At 41.6% G+C, this 22,061-nt stretch overlaps 2 protein-coding genes across 6 annotated transcripts in view; one reads left to right on the top strand and one right to left on the bottom strand.

Moving 5' to 3' along the window:
* The window catches only part of SEC22C (SEC22 homolog C, vesicle trafficking protein), a 31,613-nt gene extending 26,286 nt beyond the window's left edge, over positions 1-5,327 (bottom strand). Inside the window, exon 1 of the mRNA XM_072412991.1 lies at positions 5,181-5,327. The gene's annotated coding sequence lies outside the window, so the exon portion shown is untranslated. The remainder of the gene's footprint in view (positions 1-5,180) is intronic.
* Positions 5,328-10,393: 5,066 nt separating this feature from the next.
* Positions 10,394-22,061, top strand: part of NKTR (natural killer cell triggering receptor) — a 35,219-nt gene continuing 23,551 nt past the window's right edge. For 4 of the 5 annotated variants that reach the window (XM_072412993.1, XM_072412995.1, XM_072412994.1 and 1 more), the window contains exons 1-5: positions 10,394-10,441; positions 12,896-12,971; positions 17,601-17,675; positions 17,881-17,988; positions 20,640-20,684. In XM_072412993.1, the coding sequence (XP_072269094.1) occupies positions 12,914-12,971; positions 17,601-17,675; positions 17,881-17,988; positions 20,640-20,684 (286 nt within the window). In that variant the 5' untranslated portion in view covers positions 10,394-10,441; positions 12,896-12,913. Of the gene's footprint in view, positions 10,442-12,895; positions 12,972-17,600; positions 17,676-17,880; positions 17,989-20,639; positions 20,685-21,002; positions 21,031-22,061 lie in introns of those variants that run through there. The other variant, XM_072412997.1, reaches the window with a different exon arrangement.

Raw genomic sequence — 22,061 nt, forward strand, 5'->3', positions numbered from 1 at the left:
ATCTATCTATCTATCTATCTATCTATCTATCTATCTATCTATCTATCTATCTATCTATTTATCTATCCATCTATCTATCTATCTATCTATCTATCCCAGGCACACATTTGCCATGGTAATATTTCGATGAGTTTATGCAAAGTGACAACATTTATTTTCATCGAGAGTTGCATTGTTCCCCCACCAAGATCTTGTATTGATGGTCGGAGAGTCGGAGCTGTGTAAAGTCTTCTCCAGCTCATCCAAAAGATTCCACATGGGGTTCAGGTCTGGGCTCTGTGGTGGCCAATCTGTGTGTGATGATGATGTCTCTGCTCCTTGAGCCACTCCATTCTGGCATTGTTATCTTGTAATATGTCCATGCCATGAGGGCAGCAAAAAAAATCTTTTGAAAAACCTGGTAATTCAGTATATTCAGGGAGACAGCTGGGCTCATTTTTTGGGAATATACCATTGCTGAACCTAGCCCGGAGCACCTGAAGCAACCCCAGATCATAGCACTTCCCCCACAGGTACCCCAGATCATAACACTGCCCCAACAGGTACCCCAGATCATAACACTGCCCCCACAGACACCATCAGATCATAACACTGCCCCCACAGGCACCCCAGATCATAACACTGCCCCCACAGGCACCCCAGATCATAACACTGCCCCCACAGGCACCCCAGATCATAACACTTTCCCCACAGACCCCCTAGATCATAACACCACCCCCAGAGGCATCCCAGATCATAACACTGCCCCTACAGGAACCCCAGATCATAACACTGCCACCACAGGAACCCCAGATCATAACACTGCCCCCACAGTAACCCCAGATCATAACACTGCCCCCACAGGAACCCTATATCATAACACTGGCCCCACAGACCCCCCAGATCATAAAACTGCCCCACAGGAACCCCAGATCATAACACTGCCCCCACAGGAACCCCAGATCATACCACTGCCCCCACAGACCCCCCAGATTATAACACTGCCCCCACAGTAACCCCAGATCATAACACTGCCCCCACAGGAACCCTAGATCATAACACTGCCTCCACAGACACCCCAGATCATAACACTGCCCCACAGGAACCCCAGATCATAACACTGCCCCCACAGGAACCCAAGATCATAACACTGCCCCCACAGGAACCCCAGATAATAACACTGCCCCCACAAGAACCTTAGATCATAACACTGCCCCCACAGGAACCCCAGATCATAACACTGCCTCCACAGACCCCCAGATCATAACACTGCCCCCACAGACACCCCAGATTATAACACTGCCCCCACAGGCACCCCTAATCAGAAGAAATGAAAACTTATTGATCAATTTTTACAAAGATAAAAGATTTGTCTTTAACAACATTTACACAAGCATTGAAAGAACAATAGAACTACAGTTGGAAGGGCAACTGCTAAAAGGGCAAAAACTTGGCAGGTTACATTGACATCAACGAACAGATCAGCAGCATAAGCTCCAAATGCAAAGTGACTTAATCAAGTGTTAGATCAGGTGCCAGGAATAGAAAAACTAAAGGGAAGAATAAACAGAACAGAGAACTCTTAAGACTCCATGGGACAATAGAGAGTTGATAAAAATGATGCAATTAATAAGGCCTGGTATCCTCTGCTTGATGCACACTGCAAATATATGTTTTTAGAAGCATGAAATACATATGGAAAGAAATAGAACAGTGTCCAGTTTGGATTTTCACTTTGAATTGAATGCAGAATTCTTCATTTTGCCTCCGTCATAGCTGCAATGTTGTCTGTTTATAATCAAAGCTGAACCAAAGCTGATGCATGGCACCTTTTCCTGCCTAAATAAGTGCCAAGCATGGGAAGACATTGCTGTGAAACTTAAAGATAAGGCAGATCATTTAATTCCAAAGCACAAGAAAAAAACTGCGTCACTGATTAGGGACGACAGAACCCAATCAAATATTAGATTTAGAGAAATGAGAAGAATCAGATGAATGTACCGGGAATGAAATGAATGATAGGATGTGATGAAAACACAAAATAGAAGAGAAAAGTGAAACAGGAAAATAGTACCTGGCTATAACAAACATCATATCCAAAATTAAAGAGGACCTGTTATCAAAATGTAGAGACTAGGTAAAAAGGATATTTTCCTAAATTTTAATGTTAATTTTTTTTATTATTTTTCTTCCTAAAACCAACAGCCTTCTAGAATATTTATGTCCTATATAGCTGAAGGTGGCTCCATCTGTGCACTCCAAGGATAGGGGCTTTCCTTAAATGTAAATGGACCAGCGCACCCTCTCACGCATGCGCAGTGTGAGATCATTGCTCATTTGTATACATCTGGAGGCCCTGTAGAAAGACAGATCACCTGAACTTGCACATGTGCAGTGTGAGATTTGGCAATATCATTAAGAATCTCAAAAAAAAGAAAAAAATTTGGCAAAATGAAATATAACAGGGAAATTTGCTGGGTACATGAAGTGCAATGATCGAAGGCTTTTTGCAAGTAAAGGTAAGTGATTTTTTTGCGTGCAATTTCTGCTTTAAACAATGAAAATGAAAATAAAAAAGAAATAGAAACACAACAGATGGATAGAATACATGGAAGTAGAAGACACACGAAGAATGTTCTGTAACCAGAGCCATGTAGGGGGTAACAAATTATGAGATAATGAAATGAAAATAAGTTTGGCTAATAAGAATTCCACAGGCTTTGACGAAAAACTCAATGTTCAGACAGCAGGAAAAAAAACAATGTTTGCTCAAATCATAAGGTGGGAAATGCTTGAAGAATGGTTACAGAATACTGTGATAGCAATACATTTGGAAGGGGATGGATAAAATGTATGAAGTGCCACATCCCACACAATAAATACCAACAACCAAGTTCTCTTCTGACATCAGACTTTTCATGCACACTTTAATAGAAAACAATATAATACAATACTTTAATACAATCCAACAAACAAAATGTTTAAAAGATTTTTTTAACATCACATGATTAACAATGATTAAAACCCTTGTGCTAACACATAACAAACTTTAGATACAATATATTAATATATGATACACAAAGTTCTATTTTGAATGTATTCCCTTTAGCTTTCCACCTCCCGACGCATTTTGCAGATCTGACTCTGCTTCCTCAGGGATGTTTGTTGAAACGGGAACATTTCTAAAACAATAACAGGGTTTAATAAATATATACAACCATCAACAATACTATATTACTGATTACTTACATTACTCGTATCTGATCCTTAAAACACATGTTCTCCTTTTGTTCCTTTACCTTACTTGTTGGTCAGCTTTAGATGGGGACAGGTTTGGCAGCCGCCACTATCTTTTAAGACCCAGATAGTCTAGCAGATATCCCCAGCGTACTCTTATTTGTATAATTTGTTGATGGATACATTTTGTAAAATAATTCATATACATTATAAGCATTTTGTTTGTTGGATTGTATTAAAGTTTGTTTGTGCCTGAAAAGTCCCCTAGTCATAGAAGAGAAGTTGATTGTTGGTATTTGCATAGAAAACCCAAAAAACATATAATCATAAAATGTGATGAGCATCAGGGAGCCCATGTATGATGACGGTTTCATTAAAAGTAATTGAATCCACAATTCTGATCTGATTGTGATCAAATTCAGCACCATTACCAGAATCTCGGCACTGAAATCCCTGCTAGCAAACAGAGCACTGCAGTTTACTACCTAAAGAGGAATTAACTGGTAATGCTCAAATATCCCCTGCTCCATCACAGGGTGCTGCCATCTTCTTCCTTCTTTTCTTCCTGGGGGTGATCTTTGGCCATGCTGATTGGCTGTGCTGGCATGACGTACCTCCTGCATAGGTGTGCTGGAGTTCATTTATTCCCAAGGAAGCTGGGATTGCCAGGTTCCCCGCACATGCTTAGCTCAGCAGAATTTGACAGCTGGGTGGTAATCAGACTGGTGAGAACAGTTATTGCACAAGGGGACATCACCTGTCCTATTCAGCAATAACCACCCAGCTAAATGTCGATTTTTCAAAATGGGATTTTAGTTCCACTTTAAAGTGTACCTAGACTCAGAATTTTCACTTTACATTAAAGGGTAGACAACCCTTTTACGTTAGGTGTGTTTGTTTTTTTTTTTTAATTGCAACACCCTTTATTAAAAAAAAAAAAAAAAAAAAGGTGCAGCACCACCCCCAAAATTCTTGATCGCCTAGGTGGTCCAGAATGAATGGGAGCGCAAAGCCTCCCGGGATGCCTGACGTAGGTCTCTTGAGCATCTCGGGCATGTGCTGAAGGAGTATTTTTGTGCAAAGAGAAAAATTTGCCGATCTCGCGCATGCGCAGTGAGATCCAGTGAGATCAGAAAATAGTTTTTTTCGTCCTACGTCACCCGATCCCGTGTCTGAGTTGGGTGACGTAGGATGAAAAAGAAGAAGAAGAAGGGAAGATGGTGGAATGGATGCCAGGACGACGCTGGACCCGATGCAGGACACCTCTGGAGCAAGCGAACTACCCTGAAAGTAAATGTTTTTTGGTGATTTGAGTTCAGTTCCTCTTTACGCCCTTTACAGATGTCACATGATCATCACTGGAAATGATTTTTCAGAATTGTTGCCAGTGACAGATGAATGAAGGAGCACTGTACACACAGCACTGTTATGTTCAATGGAGAAGGGACCCCGCTCTCCTCCATAGGGGTGCAAAGAGATCATTCCCATTGTTCCCTAAACTGTTCATGAAACCGCCACATCCAATTAATGAATGACACCACAGTTACACTCACAAGTCTTGTCCCTCCACCAACCTATACAGACAGTGAAAGGAGACGCAGCAGACTGATGAGCTCATCTCACCATCACTATGCTCTTTCCTAGTATGAGCATGCTCCGTCTTAGCACATGCGCATGGCTGCATACCTGATTGGCTCTATGTGCTGCTTCCACTTCTGCCAACCTGGAATTGTAATAGGCTGATATGCAGATTGCCTGTAATATTCATATTTAATTACTTATTATAAATACACATCTGAGTTTTGCAGCAGATTTGGAATTTGGTGGCAAGGACAACTTTGCTGTTGTTGTCTAAAAGTGCGTAAAATTGAGAACATCAAATAAAATCAACACAGGAGATGCTGGAGGACAATCGCCAAGGTTAATGGCCCTCACAGCGCCTTCCCAGCCGCCGTGTGACTTACTTGGAGAGACGCAGACGGTTTTCTGCACCGCAGAATGATCCAGACTGCAGACTCCGGTGACACGAAGTACAGAAACGCAGACAGGCCGCTCACATCCAGGGACAAGACTCTGCAGGATCAGGGCGAATGTCACAAATCTCACCAAGCCTTATCTGCAGAGTTTAGAGTCCAAATGAGCGCATTGAAATCAGCAGAACAATGGTGACAACACCAAGGACTCACCATGACATAAACATGAACTTTGCTATGCTGTGTCACACACAGCTTCTGTGATCCTGCCATAAGTCACCTGACCTGCAGCAATTTCCAATATGTTATCTTCATGTCTGTCTGTGTCCTGAATAATGTTACAATGTAACAATAAACTCTCCAATTCAGCCTGGGTGACAACTATAGGATGAAAAATTAGACAGGTTTGGACTTAAAGAAAGTCACAGCTCTCACATGAAGAATAAATAAACAGAACACAGTCATATATGAAGAATACATTTGTGTTGATTTATGCTAACAATCTGTGTAGAGGCTGCTGATGGTTCTTATTATTTCTGGCTGAACACTAGAGGGCAGCAGAGCAGCTGCAGTATCAGATATAAGAAAACTCAATGTCCCATGATTCCTTGCATTGTGTATCATGGATGGGGGTGTTACATTTGTAGTCTCTACAGCACAATGAGGTGGCTACAATGAAGATACAGATCATGAATTGTAGCCACAGGCATTAAAGATGTGCAAAAGAAATTATTGGGGATTACCTGAACAAAATAAGGAAGAAATGGATCCTTAACCCCCCTACCCATATTCCTGAGTGTGACTGGTTGGATTTTCCAGGCAAAAACTATTCCCAAGTCACACTCAGGGTAGCTTTTAACTAAAAAGAAACCCACTTACCTTGCTCCGTTGTCATCCCCCGGCGTCTTGCTGGTCCCCGCAGATCCTGTGGACACGTCTTCCTCGTCTATCTTCAGCTGACATCGGTGCATGGGGCGGTGGGGCCGGGAGGATCGGCAGGAAATTCAAATAATTCTCTATTGGATTCAATACAAAATAGCCGTGTTAAGTCCAATACAAAGAAATATTCATATAATGTAAATATATATAATGATATTATTTATATATTATATATGCTACTGTACAGGTATTTTACGTTTAAATATTTTTTTTTGTGTTTAAGTTTTTTAAAGTTTATTATTAAATTTATTAAATATTGGTGAGTTATACCTAAGAATTATAGCCTACAATGAAAAATACCGTACATTTCCATGCAAAAAATTGTACTACTTTTTGCATGGAAATTTGGATGGAATTAGACCGCTAGAGGGGTTAGGGCATGAAACAAATATGATTTTTGGGGGTTTTTGAGCTTAAGATCTTATCAAATCACTAAGAGGATATTATCATAATTCGGCATGTTTTCTGAGTCTCCTGTGGTTCCCTCATTGTGTGCACAGTGCAAAGAACTGATACCAGAGCACAAGACGAGCAAAGTAAGTTTACATGTAAAGTCAAATCTCAGAGCCAACGCGTTGTGGAGGTTCGTACACTCCCGTTTAATCAGGGCCTCAAACTAATATCATGGCCAAAACATACAATGGGGCCTACGACAGATTCACCCTGTGTGAAATATAGTTTTAGATTGTGGAATCATTTGGAATGCTCGGGAGATTTACCCTTAATTTGTGTAATTTCAGGTAGGATTAGATTTAGGAAAGGGTAAAATGTGCAATTGGTCATGGCCCTACTCTCCAGGATCTGAACTGACAAAATAAAAGGGGGTGCAGGGAATGGCATGATACAATTGGGCCCCCCACTTCATATTTACCCTAAACCCTTATGAAACAAGGGAAAATCTGCTATGGGGCTATGACCAGCTATGACCAAGACTGAGCATTTCAACGTTGCCCCATTCATTCTGTGTGGGGCTGCATGGGTGGAAGTTACTTGTAGCATCTCCCCAAAGTTCCCTGGCATGAGGAAGTGCTAATAACAGCGCCACCTCATGGCCAAAGTGAACATAGCCAAATAAAAACCTAACAGGGTGTCCTAACTTTGTCACACTATACTAAATTAAAACAAAACTCTTTCTGTCCATATTGCTGTTGTAGAATTCCCTTTATTTCCCATCTGTATCCCCGCTACATAGATACGCTCTTTCCATTAGTCCTGGGCACCAAGACAGAAATGGAAAAATCCAAAATTGATGCCCCCAGAAAAAAAATCTTCCAATGGGGACACCTGTCCTATTGACAACTTAGAAGGGAGATTTTCTTTCACTTCCTGTTGCATTTCCAAAAAAGGAAGCTAAGACAAATCTCCCCAAGGGGACAGGAAAACAAAAAACAAAGGATTTTAAAGTAAAACTTTTTTTCCTGTTTGTAAAATTCTCCTTCTGCGACGGCACTGTCCCCGATCTCCTTGCAGTGGTGCCGGTTCTCTTCCAGCTCATCCATATGAAATTCAACATTAGAAGGGGTTGCAGTATCACATTCACTGTGTGAATGAATAAGCTGCAATCATGCGTCAATAACTGGATCTGGCCTGGAAGAAGAGAACCACCCACCCTAAAATTCTATGCGATGGGTGATGTCATAGAGCTGGGTAGAAGCTGAAATAATGTTTTTTATCTATAGGGGGTGCAGGTGGTGTTGGGGGAGCTGCAAAGTTGGAGTTGTTCTTTACCTTCATTAAAAAAAAAAATATATATATATATAAAATTAAATTGTGTACGAGGAGAATGGAATCCTTTTTAAATTAAATGTTTGTGCTGCTCCCATCATCAAACAAATGAAAAGAACAATATGATTGTGTGTACTCTGCAGATGAGATCCGGGATACAGCCAGTGGAATAATGACTTCTAACCTGCCCACATCCGTGTCTGGTGACACTGAAATGTCACACCATCCTTACCGCAGCCCCAGGGGTGCTCCTCTGCCAAAAACTCCTCTCCAGTAATTAAATCCATCGGTATAGAGAGGAGCTGCCAACAATAGTTCAAAGAGACTCAAAATCAACACTGAAAAAGCTCTATGTACCTGGGGAGGGAACCCCGCACCCCCCGGCCAAAAACAAAAATTCATAGGGAGCACATCTTTTCTAACCGTACACATTTCCTAAGTTTTATCTCATTAAAGACACTGCAAGGGCAGAAAAAATGTCAGAGAATTGCACTCAGCTCTTAGGTTCTAGGTATCGTAGGCTAAGATTTGTGTGGAATGAGTGGTGTCAGCCCTGCCTAACTGGATTTTGCTACACTACTCAAGCACTTCCACTCTTAGATCTTTATATAATTAAGGCTGATTGTTAATGACACAAAGGGAAGAGAGCACACTGATCAGCTCTAGGCTTTTTTGTACTTATTGTCCTCAATGAGCTCTTGTGACTTACTTCTGTCACCCCCAAGCACCCCTGGGAGCTCTTGTGACTCAGAGTGTCTTCTGTGATCCCCAAGAGCTTTGGTGATCCTGAGTGCCTCCCATGACCCCCAGGTGCCCCCTGTGACCCCCAAGCACTCCAGGGAGCTCTTGTGACCCTGTGTGTCTCTTGTGTCCCCCAAGAGCTCTTGTGACCCTGAGTGCTCCATTCAACTCATCCAAGCTCCTATGTAAGATCTTGTGACCCTGAGTGTCTCCTGTGACCCCCAGGAACCCATGTGAGATCTTGTGACCCTGAGTGTCTCATGTGACCCCCAAGCACCTATGTGGGATCTTGTGACCCTGAGTGTCTCCTGTGACCCCCAGGAACCGATGTGAGATCTTGTGACCCTGAGTGTCTCATGTGACCCCCAGGAAACCATGTGAGATCTTGTTACCCTGAGTGTCTCATGTGACCCCCAAGCACCTATGTGGGATCTTGTGACCCTGAGTGTCTCCTGTGACCCCCAGGAACCCATGTGAGATCTTGTAACCCTGAGTGTCTCCTGTGACCCCCAAGCACCCATATGAGATCTTGTGACCCTGAGTGTCTCCTGTGACCCCCAAGCTCCCATGTAAGCGCTTGTGACCCTGAGTAACTCCTGTAATCCTGAGTGTAATCCTCCCATGACCCCCCCCCCCCCCCCAGGTGCTCTCATTGAGCACCTGTGATGCTAAGTGCTCCATGTGACCCCCAAGCACCCCAGTGAGCTCTTGAGACACTCAGGGTCTCCTGTGACCCCCAAACACCCCAGTGAGCTCTTATGACCCTGAGTGCTCCATGTGACCCCCAAACACCCCTGTGAGCTCTTGTGACCTTGTATATTCCTGCGACTCCGGCACTATCTCTGCTTGCTGTCTGCCCTGATCTCTGACTTGTCCCCGACTCTCCCTGCTCCAGTGTGGGTTCAGGGGCCACAACCTGGGAGCCATCCACAGTGAAGCCCTTCTGGCGATGGGGACCCGTAGCTTAGTCAAGCCTATTATCAATAGATTCTGACACAGGTACGTGACACTTGTCAGTCCTGCCAGTGCTGTGCACCTAATGCAGCTTCCTGTTCTAGAATGACAACCATGCTGTGCTGTTCCTGAATTCAGAGCAGTGTTGTCACTCTCATGTACGTTGTGCCTGCTTGCACTACAGTGAAATAGGAAGCTGAAGGGTGTGTGGCTATCAGCATTGATTGATTTTTGAATTGACTGCACTGAACTCCTCCCACTGTAATCTGCAGTGTCTGGGAGGGGGAGCGTGTGATACACAAATGAAGGAGAATATGGCTTAGTCAGAGGAGGTAGAAGGAAGTTTTGGTTTCATTTATAAAGTTTGTACATCATATTCTGAAAATTGCTGATCCACTCAATTCCAAATGTGTCCAGGCCTGAGAATCAAAGTATGAGACTCAAAGTATTAAAGTAAGCAAGAAAACAAATCCTCAACATCGTGCCCAGCCATACAGGGCCATGCTAGGTGGCAGAGCTATTTAAATCTCAGGATCTGATAGACAGCCCCAATATTTATATTTCATTTGCATTGTTACCAGTTTTTGTGGCATTTCACCACAATTATCTGCATCTGTTGTCACCTCATAGAGAACTACAAGTCCCAGCATACACTACCAGTCACAGGTGACCATGTATTTTGCAATGCATATTTCTGGTCAGCCTGTAGAAATCCACAAATCCCAGCATACACTAGCCTGGCAGTGACCACAAGTTCTGATTCTCTAAAATTTCCTTGTACTGCAGGTCAAACAGGCAGCGTGCGGGGCAGCCCTACTGAAGTCCCAGCATGCAGCGCGGCCAAGGACCCCGTCAGAGGCTGCGGGAGGAGGAAACGGAGGTGGAGGCGAGAGGTAATCACAGCACCGAGCGGGGTCTGTATGGGCGTATTACGTTACTGTGCCCTACATGTGGCCCGGTATACGCCCTACATCACCCCCATAGACTTCACGTATAGCCATGTACACAGCGCCCTATGTATGGTCCTGTGTACACCCCATAGATTCCTTATATGGTAATGTATACATTGTGCACACGTGATGCGAGCCCCTATACATCCCATATATGTCCATCTCTACCCCCTATACACCCCATATATGTCCATCTTTACGCCCTATACACCCCATATATGGCCATCTCTACCCCCCATATTACCCTATACATCCCATATATGGCCATCTCTACACCCCATATCACCCTATATATGGCCTTCTCTACACCCCATATCACCCTATACGCCCCATATATGGCCATCTTTACACTGCATATCACCCCATACATTCCATATATGGCCATCACTACCCCCTATATCACCCTATACACCATATATGATCATCTCTACACCCCATATCACCCTATACATTCCATATATGGCCATCTCTACCCCCCATATCACCCTATACATTCCATATATGGCCATCTCTACCCCCCATATCACTCCCATATATGATCACCTTTACACCCCATATCACCCTATACATCCCATATATGATCACCTTTACACCCCATATCACCCTATACATCCCATATATGGCTATCTCTACCCCCTATACACTGCATATATGGTCATCTCTACATCTCAGATCATCCTCTACACCCCATATATGGTCATCTTTACACCCTATACACCCCATATATGATGATCTCTTCATCCCATATAACTCTTTACACTCCATATATGGCTATCTGTACACCCCATATCACCCTGTACATTCCATATATGGTCCTCTATACAACCATGTCACCTTATACACCCCAAGTATGGTTCCCTATACACCCTATAAAACCCCATACATTCTATATATGGTCTAATTTACACTCCAAATCACATGGTACATTGCATATATGGTCCTCCATGCACCCCATGTCACCTTATACACATCATATATGGTCCTCTTTACACACAATATACACCCTGTATACACCCTATGCTCCTGTGTACACCCCATGTAATTTTATACTTTCCATATATGGCCCTCTATACACCTCATATGGCCCTGGACCCTGCAACTATGATCATCTATACCCCCCCATCACTCTATACATTTCATATATGGTCCTCCATGCACCCCATGTCACCTTATACATTTCATATATGGTCCTCTTTACACTCAATATACACCCTGTATACACCCCATGTAATTTTATATTTTCCATATATGGCCCTCTATACACCTCATATGGCCCTGGACCATGCAATTATGATCATCTTTACCCCCCCCCCCCCCATTACTGTATACATTTCATATATGGCCCTCTGTTCACCCCATATCACCCTATATTCTCCAAATATTTCAGTATACAGCCTAAATCATGATATAAGTGCTATATATTCTGTATGCACCACATATTACCCTCCACACCCCATGCCATCCTATAGGCTGCACTCTGGGAAGTGTCAGACTCTCTAAGAACCGTTTCCTTTTGATTGCAGCAAAGATGAATCGCCCATTTTCATTCGCAGGGCTGCATTTTTTATCTTTTTTTTTTTTAAATTCACTTTAAAAGTTTAGAGTTGTTAGAAAGAACTATGCACCTGATATATTGAAGCAGATGGAATTTAAATGTTCTAGTCATGGATTATTTTGGATGTGCAGGTTAAATGTCACCCCTTACCTTATACAAATGGGGACTCTGTTAAACCCACATGAGTATCGACCTAAAGTTACCCTGATATGCAAAACCTGCCTCAGACATTATTATTATTATACAACAGGATTTATATAGCGCCAACATATTACGCAGCACTGTACATTAAATAGGGGCTGCCAATGACAGACAGTGACACAGGAGGAGAGGGCCTTGCCTTGAAGAGCTTACAATCTACTTTGCAAGCAGTCCCTTTTTTCCTGTGGACTTATATCATTAGCAATGCAATAGGAGGAACAGGGGCACCCAGAGGTGTAAGGAGCAAACCAAGGTATTATGGGGTAAAACCTTGCAGACATATCCGGCCTGACCGAACCTTTGGGTTGACTATTCTTTAAGAATTTGCAAGTCATTTGCCTGATGTGCTGCTAATTTTCATATATTGTACCTGCAAATCGGCCGAGCTGTATATTGTGAACAGTAGGGACACAATGACTCAATGTACACATATATACACAAATGAGTCGTCCTTTTATTTATAAATGAGGAAGTTGCTGTCTCCATGTGATGTACCTGTAGGAGGGGATTGGGGAGGCAGAACCTGCTGTACTGGATGTCTTTGTCAGGTGTTTTCTAAGTCTTATTTCTTCCCGACATTCAGAACCACAGAGCATCATTCCGGATCCTCAAGTCTGCTTTTTTTGTCCTATTGATTTCAGGGTCATAGATCTACTAAGATGGGAGAGAAAGCTCGACCCCAGTGTTACTTTGATGTTGAAATCAATCGAGATCCTGGTAAGTAGCTGTTTGTTATCATTCTGCTTTGAGCTTTATGTCTTTATTTAAGATATAAGATATTCATTGCAATTTCATTTTTTAAAGTTTGTTTTCCTTGCAAATTCGATCTGCCTTATGAAGAGTGATAATTCCTACATTGTAAGCTCTTCGGGACAGGGTCCTCTCCTCCTCCTGTGTCATTGTCTGTCTGTCATTTGTAACCCCTATTTAATGTAGAACACTGCGTAATATGTTGGCGCTTTATAAATACTGTATAATAATCTATGGGCAGGGAATGCCATTAATTACTGATTTTTGTTACATAGTTAGTCAGATTAAAAAATATAGTGGTTGAAGTCCATCAAGTTCAACCACTAGGGAAAAAAACATATCCCAGATACAAAATCCTATGGACAAAGTTGATCCAAATGAAGGCAAAAAAAATGCTGGTACAATTTGCTCCAAGGGAAAAAAATTCCTTCCTGATTTTATGAGGCAATCGGATGTTCCGTGGATCAGCAGTCTCTGTTATCTTTACTTTAAAGCTTTAATCCCCAGTTATATTCTGTGCTTCTAGAAATCATCCAGCTTTTTCTTAAAGCAATCTATAGAATTTGCTGAAACTACTTCCTGACTAGTTTGACACAAAAAGTCTGGCCTCTTTTTTTATTGTAACACCGGAGCTGACAAGAAATAGTGCTGGATTTAGGATTTCAAAACTTTCGTATAAGACTACAGTGTTCTCCCCAGACCCCTTTTAGCTGGGCTACAATACAGGGGCTGCCACCCACCTACAGCTTCTTCCCACTCAGCTTATAAAACATTTCTGGGGAAAAACTGGACTATAAAGCTCTGGATATAGATTATAAAACGTTAGTAAATATATGATTAGAGGACTTTCACCCGGGTTGTAGATTCAGGATCTTTTGGTAAACTTATGTACAAAACTACTATATTTTGACTTCAATGACAGTGTGTTTCCAGCTGTTACAGAACTACAAGTGCCAGCTGTTTTTTTGTTTTTGTTTTTCTCTCTGTTATGTGTACCTTCAGCTGTAGCATTTATTTTATAAAACACATTTACACCTTAGCCAGAAAATATGAATATTATTAAATAATTAAGTATTACACAGCGCTGTACATTAAATAAAATATACTCCTATCTAATAATTATCATTACATCTACATAAGCTTCAGTGTTTAACCCAGGCATTCTTTTTAAGCTGGCTGGGAAGAAATTATAGGCGGGTGGCAGCCCACACTTTTCAGTAATCACCAAAAAACAGCTAAAAGGGGCTGGGGAGAAAACTGAGCTTGTTGACCATCTCATTCCAAAACCATGGCCATTGTTATGGAGCAATGCTCCTCAAATTTTATAACATGGGGGAACCCTTGAAATAACTTTCAGGTCTTCAGGGAACCCTTTCTTTAATTACTATATCCACATTTTACAGTATATTAGGTGGTCGGTGGGAAGAATTCCTCTTACATTGCAGGCCTTTGCATGTTTAAATAGCTGACATCATGGTATTGTGGTATCATTACATTCTGCAATGATTTCCAATAAGGGGAAAGCACAGCCAGTATGCTGTACCTTTAGAGGTTTAACAAACAAGGAAACCACTTAAATTACACACGCACGTTTCTAGTTATAAAGAATCAGATTCCATTTTACTTTGAATTATTCACATCATTGCATGTTGAGATTCATTTAACAAGTTTTTGAGCAGAATTTCATCTATATGGTGCAGTGTTCTCCCTGGCTCCTTTTAGCTGGACGCACCACCCGGCACTTTTTTAGTGGCCATCCTGCTGTTTTTGGGTGGCTACTGATGAGTTGGTCACAATATAGGGGCTGCCCTCTGCCTACAATTTCTTCTCACCCAGCTTAAAAAAATTTCTGGATTGAACACGTTGCATCTCGTTAACAAGTTCTAGAAGACATAAGGTAGCACTGAAATGATGAGACTTTTCCAATGTTGTTGTATATGGGCGCCCTGTTTGTAGAGCGCAGTGGTTAAGATCCTTATTGTGGTCCCAAACTGCTGCCTAAGAGTATTTCTTTAGCCAGTCATTGATTTTTTTGGAAACAAGATAGGTGAAGCCTCAAACAACAGAGTTACATAGTTAGTCAGGTTGAAAAAAAAGACATAAATAAGTCAATCAAGTTCAACCCACTAGGCAAATAAACATATCTCGGATTTAAAACCCTATAGAGGGAGGCAAAAAAAAAACCCTGGTACAATTTGGTCTAACTTGGGAAAAAACTCCTTCCTGATCCCGTGAGACAATCGGATGTTCCCTGGATCAGCAGTCCCTGTTAACTTTACTTTAAAACTTTAATACCCGGTATTAGGAAATTGATGATTGATAATGCATTTAGATAGAGCCGGCTTCCCTCTTCTTTTTGCTTAAAGAGATATTGCTTCAAAAGTACTAAGGTCAATCACTTGGTGCCTCAGATATAGGGCCTATGACTGAGCAGTGTTTTTTTGACCTTTTTAACATGTGGGAACCCTTTGAAATAACTTTCAGCTCTTCAGGGAACCCCTTCTATACTATATCTACAGATCACAGTATATTAGTGTGGTGGTCAGTAGGAAGAATTCCTCTTACATTGCTGGCCATTAGGAAGAAAGTCACCCTTACAGAGCCAAAAAGATGATTGGGGTCACATATACTGACCAGAAAGGTGCAAACTGCTTATTGTTCAATGAACCCCCAGCAAAACATAATTCAGACATGTTCCCAGTCTAGAATAAGTTTAACTTCTATTTTATTTGACTGTTTTATTTTTAAGTGTGATGTGACATAATAATAATTCTGTGCATTTCATGCTGTGTTCCCCAGACAGGTGAGTGCAGGTTGTGGTTATATTGTTGTCTTAGAGAGTATGGCAGACAGATCAGCTCTATTCATTCTTCTCCAGATATTTGTTATTAATAATAAACAGTATTTATATAGCACCATCATATTACGCAGTGCTGTACATTAAATATGGGTTGCAAATGACAGACAGATAGACAGGGATAAAGGAGGAGAGGACCCTGCCCCGAAGAGCTTACAATCTAGGAGGTGAGGGAAGTAGCACACAATAGGTGGGGACATGATTCTATTAGCACCCTTTTCTGTAGGGTTTTTCTGTGATCCACCTTTAGAAATGCTGAAAATAGCATTGTGGAGCAGATCTGACACCTGGCGCCCTCTTTTATTCCTTCAGCTGCCGATGTGATTATTCAGCAGTAGAATGTGTCTTTCATTAACATACAGGAGAGGGGCTCGAATGTCAGGCCGCAGCACCCATTAGAACAATATAACCCTTGTTATGGAAGCTGATTTCCTTGCAGAATACACAGCAAAGGTTGCAGCTTCCTGTCCAGAGATTTATCATTTGCAGGAATCTGTTAGAGAGCAGCAAAAATACCGATGTAAAGTCTATGTAAATCCAATCTGATTTTCAGTATATAAATTTAAAGATTTATTAAATTAATACCTGCCATAGGGCTTTGCTCAGACATTTTATTTTATAGGTTGACCATGTTTGTCTGCAGCCCAGTTGTCCTCCTGCTTTCTTCTATCACACAGGCTTCTAATAGAATGTCAATCTGCAGTTTAAGAAGAACTTTTCAAATGACCTTAAAATTATTATTAAACAGGATTTATATAGCGCCAACATATTATGCAGTGCTGTACATTAAATAGGGGTTGCAAATGACAGACCGATACAGAGAGTGTGCCTGTTTTAATAAAGCTCTCTAAGGCTGGAGAGGATACGATTTCATCAGTAAAGCTGCGTGATCCAGGAAACCTGGAATGGGTTACTTCAAAGTCACTTGCTATTTGTTAGCAAATCTTTTTAGTCCTGGACCAGATCTATTCCAGTTTTGCTGGATCACCCAGCTTTACTGATGAGTGTATCCTCTCCAGCCTTGGAGAGCCTTCAAAAATCAGGCCCAGTGACACAGAAGGAAGAGAGGACCCTGCCCTGGAGAGCTTACAATCTATGGTAATCCTTCAAGCCTTCCTGTTATATGGTGAAACTTGTCTACCAGTTGTGCTCCTGTGTTGTTGTCTCATGCAGTGATAGAGCTGTTCTAACACATGGGCAGGAAGCGGTCCAAAGCAATAATGTGCAGCCAACATTGAAATGTCTTTACATAGACAGGAAGTGGGGGATAAGTACATTAAAAATGGCCTAAAGGATTACAGAAAGGTGTTTCTCAAACCTTTTAACATGGGCCAACCTTTAAAATAACTTTTAGGGAACCTCTGAATATCTTCAATATCCACAGCTCACAGTACATTAGTGTGGTGGTCAGTGGGAAGAATTCCTCTTACATTGTTGGCCAGTGGGAGGAATGTCACCCTTACAGATAGCCAAAAAGATCATTGGGGTCACTTTAACTGACCTAGGAGGCACAAATTGCTCAAGGAACCCCCCCCCCCCACAACCTCTGGAGAAACCCTGGGTGAGAAACAATGAGCTAAAACACTTGTTTATTCTCTGTCATGCTTTATCAAACTGATTGTCACCCAATAAGGATTTGGATCTACCATCTTCAGGTTAACCTTAATTAATGTCATTGTCAATCTGCTGTATATTATAATATGATATATCACCTTTACATTTGTTTTTTTCCTCCACAGTTGGCCGTATTGTGTTCCAACTATTCTCCGATGTCTGTCCTAAAACCTGCATGAACTTCCTGTGTCTGTGTACAGGTAGGTAAAGACAGCATTTCGCTATAGAGGTGCCCCAGCAATCTGCAAAGTGTTCTTCTCTTTCTTTTTTCAGATAATAGACTTAGAAACCAGCACCCGTATGTATATAATCGTGACCATAACCCTGGATTGAAAACATTTTATATGTCTGCTGGATTTTTTTGCCTGATATTGATTGTTGCTCTGCCTCTTCTTATGCCCATAGGTGAAAAAGGAATCGGAAAGGTGACAGGGAAAAAGTTATGGTTTAAGGGCTCCACCTTCCATCGAGTGGTGAAACACTTTATGATTCAGGGTGGTGACTTCAGCGAAGGTAAGGAGAATTCATGGAGAAGTAAAAGCTTTGTTCAAGAGACCATTTCAGTGTTGTTTTAGGTAGGAGCACCTAGGGCTGACTGAATATTTAGTGAATTATGTGGCCATACTGTGTTTTTATAAATTTAAAACAAGCTTTCTTTGACCTCAGTAGCTTCAGGTAATTCAGTGCAATTCATCCTCAAAGCAGAACCCACTGAAGTCATTTAAGTCATTCTCTCGGTAGCTCAGCTTCCCTGCTGTCTGCTCCCAACAGTGTCTCTGGAATTCATCTCTCCAACTGTCTGCTCCCAACAATGTCTCAGCAGCTCAGCTCCCCTGCTGTCTGCTCCCAACAGTGATTCGGCAGCTCAGCTCCCCTGCTGTCTGCTCCCTGCAGTGACTCAGCAGCTCAGCTATTCCCGATTTTTCTCTCCTAGCAATGTTAAAGCAGTTCAGCTGACTCTTCAAAAAGGTTTTTGGCAACTCATCTTCTCAGAAGTGCCCATGGGTGACTCTACAGCTTACCCTGCTTCCCGCTACCAGAGGTGACTTAGTTGCATGGTGTTTAGTGAGCGGTTTACATGCACTTACACCTCAGTGCAGTGTTCTCCCCAGCCCCTTTTAGCTGGGCGGACCACCCGGCACTTTTCAGTAACCACCCAGCTGGTATTGGTTAGTTATTGATGGGTTGGGTCATAATACAGGGGCTGCCACCCGCATAAAACTTCTTCCCACCCTGCTTGAAAAAATTTCTCGGTTGAGCGCTGCAGTGTATCTTTATTATTGTACTTTTTGCTTGGACCAGACTTGTAAAAACAGATCCACATTATTTTTTATTTGGATTTATGACCCTGTCTTTTCTGGCTTCCTGTACTGAAAGCAGACTCATTGCTCTTTGCAGTATACATGCCTAGAAATTGCCTTTGCATCCACCCATGGTCACTTTATCCAAAGCTGGCCGGACTGTAGACATTAGAGGCTAGTCAAGCTTGCAAACATAGACTTCATTAAGATATTTTTTTTCTCTTTTTTTTTGGGTGGGGGATGTCAGTTTTGCTAGGAAGAGTACACAACACCTCCAGGACTAGTAAGTATAGCTACTCTCTAGTTTACATGCATCTAGATAATTTGAGGTGCTTGTGACACTAAAGGTACCCACCTACAGAAAAGTGGCCAGACTGAGACAAACTTATGTCATATTTACAGCTACTTTAGTTTTCAGCATTCTGAGATAATGTACATTGCCAAGTTGAAAGATGCGTTCAGTCCATCGTTAGCTGTTGGGAGGTTGCTGACTGTCCTATAGCTCTGGGGGTTACTTAAAATATTTGAGAGCAAACTGAATACTTCCAAATGTGACACAAATTTAAAATAGAATTAAGATTCTTTTTCTGACATTGCTTCTGCTTTGTCATCAGTGAGTCACGGCTAATCCCTATTGACTTGTAGTAATGACACAGATGACATTTTTATGACTGCCCCTTCCAGTTTGTTCATCAACAGCCTTCGGGGTAAAAAGGAGCTTTGCTCACTGCAAATTTCCGTTATGTCGGATGGCTGCACTATTTTCAGTAAGTGACCAAGCGATAAGTTCTGTAGTAAGGCACAGTTACCATGCTGGGTATTTGCCTATAAAGGATAAGTGCACTCATCCTACATGCCTCTGACCTAACCTATCCCACCCTTCTCACTACACAGATACTCACTGAGCTTGATACGATAAATACAGTTCTGCTGTTTACATCAAGCAAAAGAAGTTTTAACCAGATCAGATCAAATTTGCATGATCAGGAAGGTCATTATTGCAGAAAGGGACAGGTGATGTCTATTCTGCAGTAATGTCGGCAAAGCTGAGCATGTGCAGCATCAGCTGGTTCCAGGAAACTTCTGCTCCCCTTGCATGTGCTGTCCAATCAAAATCACCAAAGATCATCTGTAGAAGGAAGATGACCGTGCATGCGCCAGGATGCAGATAGGTGAGTCGCACAGGTTTAGTTCTGCTTTAATACATCATACACTTTTAAAGAATTGTCTCCAACCTCGAGGCACAGTCCCATAGTAGTGGGCCTGTAATACCTTTTATTGCCAAAAGACGAGAATCAAGGGAAGTATGCATTTGCAAATGCATTCTTCAGTGCACTTATCCTTTATGACAGGGACTCTGCATGGCCCAAATGTTGGCTGTTGGAACTAGTGGAATAGTGATAGGTATGATTTGACCACAAACATTTCAAACCTGGAGATTGGAATGCAGTTACACTTCAAGGGTAAATATCGTGCAAACCTACCTGTATTGCCAAAAGGATATTGACATCAGTGAATGAGAGCTATGAATGCTACATTATACAGCAACATTTTAGACCGTTGCCACTGAAGATGGTCCTTTCCTATTCCAGCATGTCTGTGCACAAAACCAGCTCCATAAAAACGTGATTTCACCAGTGGGGTGTGGAGGAACACAAGTGGTCTTCAGTCCTGACCCCCAACCCTACTGAACTTTTGGAATTATTTTCACAGCTCCTGTGAGCCGAGTCTCTTCATGCAACATTAGTTCCTGACCACACTAACCTTAGCCTTTATATATACTGACGTGAAATATATTGTCATCGAATATTGCACATATGGCTTCATATAATCGTCTACTAAAATTCTGTTGTTGCACGTTAGGTAATGGGAAAGGCGGAGAGTCGATCTATGGCGGTTATTTTAAAGGTAAGCCCTCTATTGTATTGCGTTTTATTTCATTCCCCTTATACGTACAAAGTCTAGAAGTGTGTGAACCCACCAGCATTAGACAAGTTCCCTGCATGACTCTAATGTTGCATGAAAGCCAAGTGCATGCACTGGGCCTATTAGCTATTTCTTGATTCTTGTTTTTTTGTTGTGTCTTAGCTGCTTAGTTTTAGAGAAGGGACCTCTAACTGTTCTGGTTTATCAGTGTCAATTTTCAGCATGGAGGCTAGGCAACTTTTTCATGAAAACTCCTCTATCTTCCTGCCTAAAACTGTCAACATATTCTTTTATTTATAGAGATTGTGGTCTTTTGCAATATGAGAAGGTAAGAAACATAAGCTCAGTAACACAATTCACTTTTTTTTTTTATCCTCCCCTGCACCCTCCCCAGTTTAAGGGATTCTGTCCTTCATCATGTTGGATTGTCTGTAAAGGTTTACAGTTTTGGAAAGGAAATAAATAAAAAAGTCTTGATTTATCGGCCATTTTTTGTCATCTTCTCTGTACTTGTCAACAATGTTTTGGTTTGTTACTCTGAATACCTAGTCAGTATAGATAGGAAATTGTTGCTATTGCAGCTGCAGACAGTAAGGATTATTAAATTACTGATGTCATGATTCACTCAGTTACCTTCTGGTTATAGTGATGGTCACAGATGATGCGTCATTTTCTGTACGATTCAACAAAAAAGGTTTATCAGAATTTGCTAACTCTGCTCAATTTTCTTTTATGATCGTTTCCAGCAACAAAAGTCACATTAGTATAGTTATCCTTGATGTACAGTCAAACACATCCATATATTAACATTGTATTTTGCAAAAGAAAGCGAATGGGGTTTTAGCAGCAAGTATTCATCCTAATATCATAACAATTGATCTTTCTATAGTAAAATAATAAAAAATGCATGTAACAAGTAAAATCCATAAAAAGCTATTTTAAATTGAAATTACATATCCAATTTGCTTATGGTCTCTAAAAGCGCTCTACGCATTTCACCGAACGCAGTCTGCTTTATCAGGAATATAGAGATCTACAATACCAAAAATAATTTATTTCAAAGAGATACAAGAACAATACACCAGTAGTATATTTTCTTTCTTCTGCAAAATCCAGCAGCAAAAAACTGAGAGATGAATGAACCACTTCTGTTCTATGGACAGGGAAGGGGGGGAAAATGAGCGAGCGGCACCCTGCTGTCTTCTCCTCCCTGTACGTCTATTGGACTCGTTCATAGATCCGTCAGGACAGATCCATGAATGGCATCGGGCAACCTTTGTACACGTCAGAATCTCACCCAAGGCGAGCCAGAGCCTTCATATTAGGCGAGAATCATCTGACGTGTACATAGCCTTACAC

This window comes from Pyxicephalus adspersus, chromosome 5, assembly GCF_032062135.1.
Source record: "Pyxicephalus adspersus chromosome 5, UCB_Pads_2.0, whole genome shotgun sequence".
NCBI classification, from domain to species: domain Eukaryota; kingdom Metazoa; phylum Chordata; class Amphibia; order Anura; family Pyxicephalidae; genus Pyxicephalus; species Pyxicephalus adspersus.